The sequence below is a fragment of the Bubalus bubalis genome, chromosome 21 (assembly GCF_019923935.1).
Source record: "Bubalus bubalis isolate 160015118507 breed Murrah chromosome 21, NDDB_SH_1, whole genome shotgun sequence".
In the NCBI taxonomy this organism is placed as follows: domain Eukaryota; kingdom Metazoa; phylum Chordata; class Mammalia; order Artiodactyla; family Bovidae; genus Bubalus; species Bubalus bubalis.
Genome location: NC_059177.1, coordinates 46,223,095 through 46,237,120, shown reverse-complemented (window position 1 = coordinate 46,237,120; position 14,026 = coordinate 46,223,095). Strand labels below are relative to the sequence as shown.

Below are 14,026 nucleotides of genomic sequence, written 5' to 3'. Positions count from 1 at the left end.
GCATAAGAATCCCAAGAAAGGTATTAAACAATGTGTAGATTCCTGAGCCCACTGGAGATCTCCTGGATTGAATTTGTCAGCCTGGAGCCACAGGATGTTTTTAACAAGTTGCTGGTACTTCTGTTGCAGTCTGTTCATGAGCATATTATTTAGACATCACTGGGGTCTAGTACAACCCCAAAACTTTTGCTTGAGTCACCCCACAGAAATTAGCTATTCTTGGATTCGTTTGAATGCGGAAGCTTCTTAAGCATGGATCTTCTGATCTCTCATTACTGTTTCCATTCTAAACCTTGGGAGCCTGACTTAAATATTTGAGTTATTTTTAGAGTTCAAATATTAAATATTTTCATGGTTATGAGATGCCTTCTGAATCTCTTCATTTTTTCCTGATATTTGACACCAGATGATTTTAATACCTAGCGTATCAAACTAATAGTTGTGAAGGACTCCATGTACAGTTCTAAGTTAAGGATAAAATGTTGTGTTCTTGTTTTATCCTTTTAGGACACTGGGAAATAAAACCAGGCATTGATGAACATGAGTAACATTTACGTAGAGACGGAAGTCTGTGAGTAGAGACAGTCTTCCAATACAGTGCCAAGTTCCTGTCTCTGTGTCTGCCCCAAGCCACACCTGCCATCAGGTTTGGCTAAATCATCTACAGAGCCTAGTGAAAAATGAAAATGAGGGGCCACTTGTCCAAAATGTAAGAATTTCAGGATGGTGTCATCAGATCATTAAATCTGAGCCCTTCCAAACATGTTTTCTTATGCAAAGCCAGTCCCTGGAATTGGTCTCAAATTATTTAGTTCTGAAAATGAATATTTACTCATTTTTATCTCTTTATAAGATGATGTCAAAAGAACATTCAGACAGTAATAAGGAGAAAAGAGTTCTGAATTATTATAGAGATTTTTGAGATAGGTAGCTGAGTTTTAGTGTTTCTTTTTTTTTTTTTTTTTGAACCAGTGTTAAATTTGTTTCTACAGAAGGTATCTCTTCTTTACTACCACCTCAGAAGGAGCTTCCACTGGGACCTTTTAAAAAACACCAGCCCCATAATCTGAGATTGCAAACTGGAGTTGAAGCAGTGCAGTGTCGGCTGTTGTTTAGACATTTCCATTATCTGAAGTTGAAGGTTTTTGTGGGTGGTCCCTCTCTGTTCGGTGTCACTCTCAACAAACGTGTGGAAAGAAGAAATAACCACAGATGCAGCCAAGCTTCAATCAGCTCTGCCCTAATTGGCGAGTCGGTTGCATTTGTAGCACAGGCAGAATCAATTAGGGAGCTGGGCTAGGAGACAACGCTGGCCCTGCCATCCCCCCTGGCGGAGAGTGTGGGTTGTTGGCTCCACCAACAGGAATAGGTGCTATCGCTGGCCTTATCATAAACGAGGCTCCACGACTGCTTAGTTGACCCAACCAACTGTTTTCAGTTCTTTTATTTTCCAGGAATTCCTACTGCCCTCCAGGCTTTCTCTGCCTCATCTCCCCACTCTCTTCTTTTCTTCCAAGGGCCTGCCCCTCTGAGGTGTCATTGCGTGGGTCTTTCTGGTTCCCTTCAAGGCACGGGTTATCTCTTCTTCCATTGTCCCCAGTGCTCCAGGCCCAGAGTCAGGCATCCAGTGGCCACTTGATAGCATGTCTTGTCTGTCATGTGGAGCAACCTGGTATTTCTGCAAGTTGAAAGGTGGTTTTGAGGCTAAGATCCCCAAATTTGAAATTCTTCTACAAATATGGACATGTTAGGGAGAGACAATTCATTTACAGCAGTAAGTCTTTGTCTGTCTAATGATGCTTTCATTTTTAACATTTCTTTTTATACCAAATAATAAAGAATATGGGTAAGCAAAAGGAAGAAAATTTTTAAAGTTGCATGTAATCTTAACAAAAAGAACCAACTGTACTGCTGTATTTATCTGGAAGGCCCTTATATCAGATAATTGTGCTTAAAAAAAAAAAAAAAAGTAGATTGTTACTTCTTTAAATGTCCTTTAAAATTATTACAAGTTGTGATAACCCTTCTAGTCCCTGAAATATTCTTCTAAAATATTTCAGATGACTACAAAACATTTCAACCTCTTATTATTGAAAATTCAGTTTGGTTTCCTTTTTTTCCTCTGTTTTTATAAACAGTACAGTGATGAGCATCTGTGTAAATATTTGAGTATTTGCTTGATTAATTCCCTATAAAAAGTTCATACAATTGAAATTGGGTCAAATCATATTTAAGTGTTGCAAGAATGTAAGGCCTTTTATATATTTTAGTTTATCTGTTGATTCAACAAGTATTTGAGTGTTTACCTTGGGTTGGCTAGGTCCCATAAGGGTGTTGGGGCCGTAATGTGAGCGAGACAGATGAAATGAGACATCTCCTTTCTCTCGTGGAGATGCCAACTATAAATATACATCTCTTTGTAGCCGAAGTTTCCAGAGCTTGGCACTGTGTTTGGAATGAACTGAAGTTGTGACTTGTATCTGTTCTCATGTAGTGGAGCTGATGAAAGCCTCCTTCCTCCAAGAAGCTAACCTGAGTCAAATCAAGGTTTTTATAAAGTTTATGAAGGATGGACTTGGACCTTCAGAAATACCAGAAAAATGTGAAGGGTGAGACCTGCCTGTTTACACACATGGCATCTGGCCAGGAGAGACACAAAGCAGGCACATCTGTATAAGTAGCATTTGGACTGTGACTTTCCTCAGTTGCTAGAAGGTTCTCAGACCTGGCTCCCTCGGGAGCCTCACAGGAGGATGATGAACTGATTAGATCAGCAGGGAGTCCTCCTGAACCCTGCCATGTCCCACTGTGCAAAGCTTCTGTGGAGGCACCAGTTCCACTTCAGATATTTCCACATCAGACAGAATCATCAGTTTTGGGCTCATCTGCATCATCTTAACATGGGACAGTAAGTGCTTCTGCCATTGAAATGAGGTTATAGTGCAGCCGACTTCCTAGTATGACTTAGTACTCATTGTTCACATCCAGGAGATCTATCTGGTCTCTAATTTGGCACTAGCATTAAACATCTGCTACCTTCAGACACTTCAGTTTGTAATATACAACATTAAGGACAAATGGGGACTGACTCAGACACAGTTCTATCAGGTCTGTACTTTTTCCCAAAAGTTGCAAACATCTGGACCTGCCTCTTTAATACCAGCTTTCTTGGGTCATTGTGTTTTCACATTTGAGAAACACCATCTCAAAATCTGCCTTTCCCACAAAATCTAATCACAGTCTGATTCACTTTGAGATAGTGGTGTCATAAGAAGTGTACAAAGTGCTTCTCTCTGCAGCATGTAGAAGGGAAACGCGTGTAGTGAAGAGAAAGAAGACACAGGGGAGCTTTCCCCAGGGGAAAAAAAAATCACAATGCGCCCCTAACATTATAGAAAAAGGTTTCTAGATAATAGGTAGTCCATGGGGGTCACTTGAGGCCTAGCAGAGAGAGCATTCCCAAGACAAGGCAAGGTGGTACTGACGGCCACAGTGTTTATTAGATGCTTTCTGTATACCAGCCTTGGCTTGAGCACTCATGCCATAGATCCATGACATATATGCCCAAAAGTTGGTGTAAAATTCAGCCAAGGAATTTCTCAGACTTTGCTGGAGCATGAGAGAATTATCCCAGAGATGAGGGTGAAGGAGGGTCTGTTTCCAGGAGAAACTATATCATGATGAAGAGGCCATATTTATATGAAATCATATTGTGGCCTAGTATCAGGTGTGGAGGCCATCTGGGTCTCTGGCAAATGGGCTTCTGCGGTTTGGGTTTAGAGCTCAATAGTAATGGAACCATTGAGATGTGTAAAGGCATGTTTGGAAATTCCTGTGAGGAGTTAGACATCAGAATGAGGCAGTCAAGATCACTGGGACACTGCTTCTTGATTCAGGCTGATTTTATGTTGATGTGAGCAGTATCACTATTTTAGGAGAAGGTGAGTGGTACCATGTCTTATTACTGATAGTGCTGATGATTGGAGAACTTCTACAGGGCACTCTTACCTTTAGCTCCTTAATTTTAGTCTGTCATCTGATGACCACAGTACAAAACAGCCTAACATAGCCAGGCATGTTTGATGAACACCTGCTCTGTAGCTGTCCATCAGAATTTTGCACTCCATGGGCATTGCCAGATGCTAGGTGAGACCCAGGCAGCAAGGAACAGGGGCCTGCACACTTCCCATATCTTCTTTGCTCACATGCGAAATCTTGTTCCATTGGATCTCATTAAAAAAAAAAAAAAAAGACTCCACAGTAAGATTATTAAGAATTTCCAGGCAGTGACAACATAGTATTAAACCAAGCACAGGCCCTTTGAACACAGGGCCCTGTGTGGCTGCTTTCGTCTTGTGCCCCTGAAACCAGGCCTGTGTGAGATCCCTAGGGGCTCTGTATGCTGCATCATCAGGGATGTCGAGAGCTGCACCCTGTGCATTAGAAGGGCTGTTTGAATATGGATTTAAATATGGGGCTCTGCACTTTGAAACCCACCTTCTTCATACTTTGCTCTGCCATCCTGGACAAATATTTTACCATTCGAAGACTCCATTTGCCTGTGTGTTAAATAGGAACCTAATAGTACCTTTTAGGGGTGTTTAGGAAGATAGAGTGAGGTTATGGATGAAAGTACCCAGTGCCCAGCATACAGTTATCATCCAGCCAGGGTTGGCTGCCTTTGGAGGAATTGGGTGAGGCAGTTTCTGAAAGCCTTCCTGTGGCTGCAGCAATCCCTTGTCCAGATGTAGTGGGCACAAAATACAGGTCTGCTGAACTCTAGTGACCCGAATGGGCATCACTGATAGGTAGCTGTTAGCCTTTCCCCCAGGTAACCCCAGCCAGAACCACCGACTCTCATCAGCTCCGTGGATGGGGGATTGTTTTGTCCCCTGATGTCCACTTTTTATATTAATCCCTTGCTTTTAATTGGGAGGACTCAGACATTCATTATAATTACATAGGAAAAAACATGATTGCTATTATCCCAGAGTTATCAGAATTGATTCAACTAAATCAAATGCTGGTGGAGAGAGAGGGTTGTGTCACCAGGACCTTCCGCTGGCCTGGATGTTGTGACTGTTTCACAGAGATAAGTGGCCTCGCTGTGCCTGCTGGCATCCGGGCGTAGGCAGCCGCGGCGCTCGTGCTGGTTCATCTCCCCAGGCGTTAAGCTGCACTAATTGCTTTGGAAGGGAGGCCTTCTCCCGGACAGCAGCATATGCTGCATGAGCGCCTGAAGCAAAGATAAAAAGCCACCCTCCTCCTCCTTTATTGAAGTTTAATAATAAAATGGAACTGTCACCATTCCCAATAAATTGTTTATTTTAATTTAGAAAAATAATGGAAACTGGCCACCTCCTGGCACACAATTGTTGAGGACCGATTTCCTGGCTCAGCTAATTCTGAGCCAAATACTGTCCTTCAGTAGCTTGCTCTAGGAGACACTCAGGCCTTGGTGTCAGTAAAATCAACCACATGTCTCTCCACTTAATAAAACCTAGCCTTTTAAGGTGAAACGAGTTATTTTCCAAGGTGGATTAGATTGTAAAGTTGCAAACCAGGAAGTTGGCATAGATGTTTGAGGCATAAAGTTTTGTAGGAGTGTTTTCAAGTATTTCTTTTAGCAAATATGAAATTAAAATATGCTCACATGTTTCTGTCATCATGGTTCTTTCAGATGTCTTCTTTTTTCCTGTAATAATAGTGAAAAGTCAGCTTGATACCTTTTGAATTAAGTCAGAAAAGAAGGCATCAATGAAGGAAGTATCTTACTAAGGCTTATAGAGGGAGGGTGAGTGGCAGCGTGGAATTTGGACTTCAAGTCACCTGGCTCCTGCCTACTGCTCTAAGGCATGGATGCTCTCACTATTTTTACCAAATAAACAGAAGCTTTCTCACCCCCGTTTCATAGGTAGCAAAACAGGCCTGAGAACCAAAGCTACTTGTCTTGGGATGTCAGAGCTGGTAAGCAGTCTAACCAAAACTAGGGCTCAGTCTCTTGGATCCTAGTTCAGTTTTATTCTTGCAGAGTCCATAGGGTCTATATACTGGTTGCTAACATACAAGTATTAATATAATATGATTGCATTAAATATAAACATTTTTGATCTTACAGTAAGCAGCCATACCTGAGAATAGATTTTAAAAAATCTGTTCAGGAGGCTGCAGGGCAATCAGCCAGGCTCCTTCATTCCCTTTCGTACACTAACCTTGGAATGCACACAACTAGAGTTCATCTTCAACAAGTTAGTACAGGCCATGGGGAGGGAAAGCAGTGGATGTTCCATCCATGTGCACTAGGAGTGTGCTGTGTATGAAATGCCTGGCTCTGTCCGGCATGGGCACTCAGACAATGTGTAAATCAGGTAATGAAATGACAGTGATTAAGAAGAGGAAGAGTGGGCATAGATGAGATGAGAAAGGTCATTGTAATGCAGGGAGGTCTTTGGGGATATATTGCCTCAGTCAGGGTTATGTGATGGGCATGGTCATCAAGGTCTTTTGAATTGAGTGGCCCAAATACAGCTAAATCTAGTCAGGCAAAGAATCAAATTTGTTGGCTCACTTATCTGAGAAAAGTAAGCATGGCTGGATCTAGGGGCTCAAGCCACACTGTCGTGACTCTGTCTTGCCCTCTTGCATTGTGGGCTCTGTCTTCCTTGGCTGTTACATTTATTCAGATGAGCTCTTCCTGTGCAGTGGCTTCATGGCTGCTGGCAGCACCAGCCTGCCTCCCTGACTTTTCAGTAATCTCAGTGGAGAGAGAATCTTCTTTATCATGTTTCAGTAGAAGCCCAACTATGGCTGATGGGATAGAATTCACAGATTGAACAGGGCTGATCAGGGGGCCCAACCCTTGACTGGGGAAGGAGAGATAGATTAGCACTGTTCAATTCATATAAATTATGGGGTGCTGGGGAAGAGGGAAAATCAGCAGAAGGGAAAAGGATGCTGGATAGGAGAAATCATACATACCCACTGGCCTTAGAGTTTCCTCTGACTCACCATCAGGCGATGGCTTGGTAAGGAGGAACGACTAGTCTAGCTCTTGTGTCTCCAGGTTAGTATTATCCAACATAACTTTAGGCAATGATGGAGATATAATTTAATCTTCACAGTCCAGTCCAATGACCACTAGCCACATTGGGCTGTCGAGAACTTGAAATGTGGCTTGTGTGATCAAGGAACTGAGTTTTTAATTTTAGATAATTTTAATTAAATTTAATATTAATAGCTACATGTAGCTCATGACTACTGTAAAGGGCAGAGCAGCTCTTAGTGGAGGTCACATCACAGGAGATAGTTCCCTGGAAGGTAGGACTCCCTGTCCCCACTTTGGAGGAGGGTTGGACTGAGAGTTAAATGCAGAGGCTGGTTGACCAGGATGATGAAGTTGAGTTGTTTAGGTTGTGGAGTAGGAGGAAAGGGGGTTTGAATGTGAGAGAGAGGACCGGTAGGAAAAAACAAAGAGAGAATCCTTCATCTGTAATATCATTTAGAAACCTTTAACATGAAGAAATATTTTTTCTATTTTGTGTATGAGCTCAGTTTCTATCAGGAAGAAACAAAATCCCAATTGACCTTGTTATAATAGCAAATTGAGGGGAATTCCATGACATATTATTGCATTTTGCTCTAAGTGTCCAACAATAAAAGCAGACGTTGCCTAAAACATCATTCTGCACATGACATGCAGCTACACATGGATTAAAAGAAGAATTGCTATGTTATAAAAAATGTCCTGTGTAAACTTGTGTGACTGAGCACAACTAAATGCAGTTGACAGAAGTGACATCAGATGAATAGAACGAACTTGCTGAGGCAGAGCCCAGCCACTGTGATGTGAACCTGGGTCTGGTTAAGGAACACACTCTCTACAATCTGTGATCGGCCTGCCATCCAGCTTTGTGTCCTGTAAGATGTGCTGGGTCCACCTTGGGGTGACAGTTACCAAGCCCAAGTCTGGTTTCCAAGGGTGGAGTTTCTTGGAGAAGGCAGACTGATTTGCTCTGACTACTTGCCTACCCACAGTGGGACCCATGAGCTTCCTGGATTCAGTCAACTTTCTGGGTTTATCCACTGAGTGCTCATAGAGGCTATGCCATGAGTTTGGCATCCTGCTGCCAAGTCAAGAGCAGCAACAATAGAGAAGCAGGAGACTTGGCTCCTGGCTGTGTAGTTTGCCTAGTTCCCAGACCCTCAGCATGCCACCTGATAATCACTTGTAGACTCAGTTGAGTGCAGAAACTAAGAGCTGGCATACTGGAGACACACTGGCCAGGTCTAAGTCAAGCTCATAGCCAGTGCCTGGCATTCAGGTTACCCCCTCTCCCACCACACACACACACACACACACACACAATAAACAGCAGTGGGTGTGTAGTGGAAAGGAGAGAATTAGAGCAGCTGAAACTGGCCTGGATAGAACCTGGGCTGGGCAGCTTGGAGGTATGTGAATTTAGGCGCAATACTGGACGTCAGTCTTACTCTCTGCAGAGTGGAATGATGGAACTTCACAGGGCTGTTATGTGGACACAATTGACTGGTTTTTGTTCAGGACCTAACATCGAGCAGGCTTCTAGAACGAAGGCTGCTCTGGTGAGCGTCAGAGTGTGGTTGCTGTGAGGGAGGGGTGGCCCAGGGAAAAGGTCTTGTGGTTGGTACGCATATCTCCAGGGTGATTTACCAGCTTCACATCCAGCCTTGATTCATATTCGGCTTGGATGTCATTAAAGCTGATTGCCGTAAGGATCCCACTCAAGCTTTCCAGTCCAGTTTGCCAGCAAACCTGCAGCCCATCCTGATGACCAGAAGCTCCAGGCAGAACAGCATCTTAGAACTATAAGTCCTATCCTAGGATCAGTGTCTGTGATCAGTGTCTGGCATACTTGGAGTACTGTTGGGTTGCAGCCACAGTAGGAGAAATGAAACCACTCCTAGGCCAGGAAGTCACTAGCACACCTTTTCCCCTAACCCACCCCTCTTGTCCCTCTCCCTTCTAGTGTCTAGTGACTTCTCCAGCTATTTCCCCAGCAGACAAGGGTTGGATGCCTTTGGGAACAGAATAATTCATTTCAGTAGAAAACAAATGGTTTTGGATTGGGTCAGTTGGAAAGTGTTGCCAAGTGCTGTGCTGCTGTGAACATGGGCTTTGGGCCAGTGACCATCATGTACATTCCTGTGTACCTGGGCATGGGCCTGGACCCACTCCTGTCTCTTTTTGGAAAGCAGAGATATTTGGGTTTCACAGTCAGTTTCTTTGTCCCCTTTATTTTCCAGCTGATGCTGGGCTTCTGTGGAACTGACATGATGGAAAGGCTTGGGGCTGCTCCTGAAGAGCCTCCTTCCAATCTGCCTGTTCCTCGAAGCCCTCCTTATTTGTTGCCTGGATCTACCTCCCATAGGCATGGGTCTCATGTTGTGATCCAATCTTTAGCCTCACTCTTTGGCTCTTTGGGGGCTTCCATTGTGGCTCAGCTGGTAAAGAATCTGCCTACAATGCGGGAGACCTGGGTTTGATCCCTGGGTTGGGAAGATCCCCTGGAGAAGAGAACGGCTACCCACTCTAGTATTCTGGCCTGGAGAATTCCATGGGGTTGCAAAGAGTCCGACACAACTGAGCAACTTTCACTTTGACTTTTGGCTCTTTGGAGGTGGCTTTTGAGCACCAATTATATGTGTCAGAAATGTGGTAAATGTGGAAAACAAAAGACCATCAGGTGTGCCCTGTCTTAGAAACATCACAGTCTTGAGTGGGGACAGAATCTAATCAGGTGATTACACACCTGGAGTGCTAAGTGCACGGTGGATCTGAGCCTGGTATGGCAGCCTGGGCTTGCAAGGAAGCACTCCACGCTCTCAGGGGTGAGTGTTCTGGGAAGGCTTCCTAGGGCAAGAAGGGGTGAGTCCGTCTAAACGGACATGCCCTGAGAAGATAAGAGAGAAGCAGATAAGGGGAAGGCAGAAGATGCATGGAGAGTGTGGAGGGGGAGCATGTGTGGAGTCTTAAAAACTGATGGAGTGGAAAAGTAGGGGAAGGGAGGGGTAGGTGGAGCTCATAGCACTCCCTGGAAGAGTGGAGAGTCACAGGAGATGAAACTGGAGAGGGAGGCAGACATTTTCAACAAATTATAAACTTTTCACCAAAATCTTAACTTTCTTTCCCCTAACATGTAATCAAAGCTAAAAAAATACATATGGAAGGTAAATTTTATATTAAGTTCTTATGTTTTGAATTTGGAAGGCAAAAACTGAATTATGGCCATTGGGGCCTGAGAATAATGGGTTTTGCCTTGGCATGTGCTTGTTCATTCAGGGTTGGTATTTCATATAACAGGACGGATGCTAATGGATTTTTTTGCTTTGTTGTTTCAGCACTTCAGGGAGCATCTGGACAAACTTTTTGCCAAAGGAATTGGAATGCTGGATATAGCTCTGAATGAAGCCTTCAACATTCTCAGTGATGTAAGCTCCTCTTTGATTTGCCTTTCTTGCCTCTAAGAGAATAGATGGGATTTTCGTGGGCCAGCATTATTGTTAGTCAGGAAGGGGATAAGAGGATAAGGCTGGGGAACCAGGTCCAGTTTGGGAGGCCATCCCAGCCCCCTGCTGGGCAGAGCCCATGGTACAGTCTGGTCAGCGGACTCACCTGCCACCGTCATTGACTCTGGGGCCACCAGTGTCTCAATACTAGAGCACCATCGACCACAGATTTCTCTCCCTCTGAGAAACTCTCAGTTTCTTTATGGAGTGGATTCCTTGTTGTGAGTCACACTGAATCCCTGCCTGTGGAATGTTCAGAGGAAGAAGGGCTTCTCTGTGTGCTATGTTCAGGGAGTGTTACAGGCGCTCCCTATCCCAACCTTCCTCTTGCCCCCTGGAGATGCGCAATATGCAGTGCGCACTGGAGGCTTCGGGAAGTCCTGCAAAAGCAAATCCCACTGTACCTACTATTTCTCCTGCTTTGCAGAACAGAGAATTTCAAATATTAATAGCACCTGTTAACATCCTGTGACATACGTTGTGGAATTTTGGGCTGGTGATTCTGCCCCTTGAATGCAATTGTGTTAAGCTAAAGCATCATGCGACTTCTGTGTTCTTTTTACTCTGGGAGGGCAGTAGGATAATAAATGACTGTCTTTATTAATGCAGATTCTATATTATTTAACTACTATAGGTTGCATGCTTTTTAAATGTCAGGCACTGGGAATAGTACACCAGTGAACAGAATAGACTAAGTATTTGCCTTAATGGCCCTAACATCCTAGAGAAAAAGTCTGCAAATTATGTCCCAAGAGAAAAATCAGCCTCCATCTTGTTTTTGTAAGTAATGTCTTATTGGAGCACAGCCATGCCCACCTGACTACATATAGTCTATGGCTGTTCTTGTACTACGGTGGCAGAATTGATTATTTTCAATAGATACCATATGGCCTGTAAAAACTAAAACAGTTACTACATGGCCCTTTACAGAAGAAGTTTGCTGACCCAAATTCTAATGATGGGAGACATATGAAATGAGTAGTCTTATGGAGAACAATAATTCTGTTCCAAAATGATAAGGGCTTGTTCCTTTATACAATGAGGTCAAGAGTTCTCTGGCTGGGGGAAGAGCTCTCTGGTTAGGTGATGTTGGAGTGCAGACCTGAAGGAAGTGAAGGAGCGGCTATATGGTACCTTGAGGAACAAGTTTTCAACAAGAGGAACAGGAAATGCAGAGGCCCTGAGGGAGGGCATATTTATGGTACAGCAAGGAGACCAGCATGACAAGAGCAAGTAGGAAAGAAAGAGTGTACTAGGAAATGAGGTCACAGAGGCAGCAGCATCTTGTGGAGCCTAATAGACCCAGTGAGGACTTTGGCTCTTCCTCTGTGTGGGGTGGAAAGTCATGGAGTCTGAGCAGAGAATGACAGAGTCCAACTTTGATTTCAACAGCATCCGCTGGCTGCTCATTGATAAACAAAGACAATAGCAGGAAGGCCATTATCTGGGTGACATACAGTGGTGGCTTTGGACCAAGGAGGTAGTGATTTAGATGTTAAGAAGCAGAAAAATAGAAGCTACTCTAGGTATTTCAAACAGCAGGAGTTGAACTCAGGAAGTTGGTTGCACAGGGGATGGAAAGCTGAGAAATCAAACAGAGAATGAACCAATCCATGGATTAACCCAGCAGGAGGCAGCGCCCCTCTGGGTCAGGAAGGACCACAGGAGGCAGGGCTGCCATCAGAGCCTCATCACTGTGGCCGACCAGAGCAGAGCAAAACCACTGAGGGGGCTGCCCAGCAGGAGCTGCAGTGCTAGGGAAGGGCCTGTCCTGTGGAAGCTAGTGCCTTGGAGGCGATGCTGCCAATGCTGGAAAATGCCCAGGCCCCCAAAGCAGAGAGAAAAGGAGAAATGGCTTAGAAATACCTTGGCCTCTCCCTTGAGTCCTTCAGTATTCGCCTGAAGACAAAACTTGTCAAAACTATTGCCTAGTCTGGGAAATGTGATTTTCAGGAAAAAAAATATGGGGTGGAGCTGAGAGCAAGCAAGCCCTGAATGGGGTGACAGCTATGTTTAAGTTCCAAAAGAGCTGAAGCAACTGGATGTTCAAAGCCTTCTCCTCCAGGTAGCTCTGTAGGCCGCCAGCCATCAGCTTCCAGGTGAGCATTCACCTAGCGCTGTGTGGCTTGTTTTGGTGATCAGTTATGTCTGACTCCATAGCTTGAGCTTCTACCACTAAGCTACAGGGGCTCTCAAGCCAAGGATAGGTCCTAATTCTGTACTCTTTTTTTTTTTTACCAATAATATCTGCTGGCACATAGAAGGCTATTTACATCTCAGTCCTGAGTCAGTATCATGTATCAGTGCAGAGGAGAGGAAAATAAGGAGGAAGGGTGTCATTTCAGCTACCGTTATACAAACCGGAGGCCTTTCCTACTCACCTGGCTACAGATAATTAGCATTTATGAACAACTCAGTGTTTGGGACAGCACATACCTATTAACAATGTATTAATAATTAATGAACTTGACTGATCAGAGCCAAAGACCAAGCTACATCTTTAAATTCTACTTTGAACCTTGGGTAGCTTTTGACATAGCTCAGATAGTAAAGAGTCTGCCTGAAATGCAGGAGACCTGAGTTCATTCCCTGGCTAGGGAAGATCCCTTAGAGAAAGGAATGGCTACTGACTTCAATATTCTTTCCTGGAGAATTCCGTGGAGAGAGGAGCCTGGCAGGATACAGTCCATGGGATTGCAGAGTCAGACACAGCTGAGTGACTAACACTTTGAACCCTGAATAGGCACCTTCGTAGGGCTTGGAGATGCTGATCTCCACAGTTTAGCAGGCTTTTTCTAGAGGGTGATATTGAAAGGACTTGCCACATTTGGGAAACTGGCTTTCTTCATTTCAAAAACCTGGTATCTAATGCAGGGGGAGGCTACTCTGAGAGGAGGGGAGAGAGTCCCTTGCTTGGAAATGTACCTTGCAGATTTCTGTTTTCCTGCTCTTTGACAGAGGTGATGAAGGAGTAAAGAGTTAGGAGATGCTTCTTGTGTTAAAGTTTGTGGCTTCTGGAGTCAGGCAGGTTGGGTTGAGAAGCCTGACCCACTCAGAGCTTGCTGTGTGACCTTAAAAAAATTCTGCTTGGTTTTACCTTTATTTTCCTCATCTTTAAAATGAGGCTAGGAATAGACCCAACACTGGTCACTTAATTTGTGAAGCCCAGTGCAAATCGACAATGCAGGTGCTTGTTCAAAAGTTAATAAGAATTTTAGGAGAGTGATACCAGAGTGTTCAACCAAGTGTGGGGCCCTGTATAGCTATGTACGTCACATGTCATGAAGCCGGCCATGCTGGATGGGGGTTGAGGATTCAGCATGAGGCAGTGGCACCAGCTCCCTCTCAGTCATGCTGGGCTGGGTGGGAAGTGCCATCACCTTGACCACAGAGACATTAGGCAGCCTCAACTTTTCCCAGGCTGCCTGAGGTTTCTAGAAGCAGCTCCTACCCTTAATGCTTTGGTCCTACTCCCTGCCCA

General features: G+C 44.3%; 1 protein-coding gene across 3 annotated transcripts in view; it reads left to right on the top strand.

Annotated features, from left to right (window-relative positions):
* Nucleotides 1–14,026, top strand: part of CACNA2D3 (calcium voltage-gated channel auxiliary subunit alpha2delta 3) — a 909,107-nt gene that overhangs the window by 496,232 nt on the left and 398,849 nt on the right. For all 3 annotated transcript variants that reach the window (XM_025272778.3, XM_025272777.3, XM_044933476.2), the window contains exon 10: nucleotides 10,378–10,467. In XM_025272778.3, coding sequence (XP_025128563.3) covers nucleotides 10,378–10,467 — 90 coding nt within the window. The remainder of the gene's footprint in view (nucleotides 1–10,377; nucleotides 10,468–14,026) is intronic.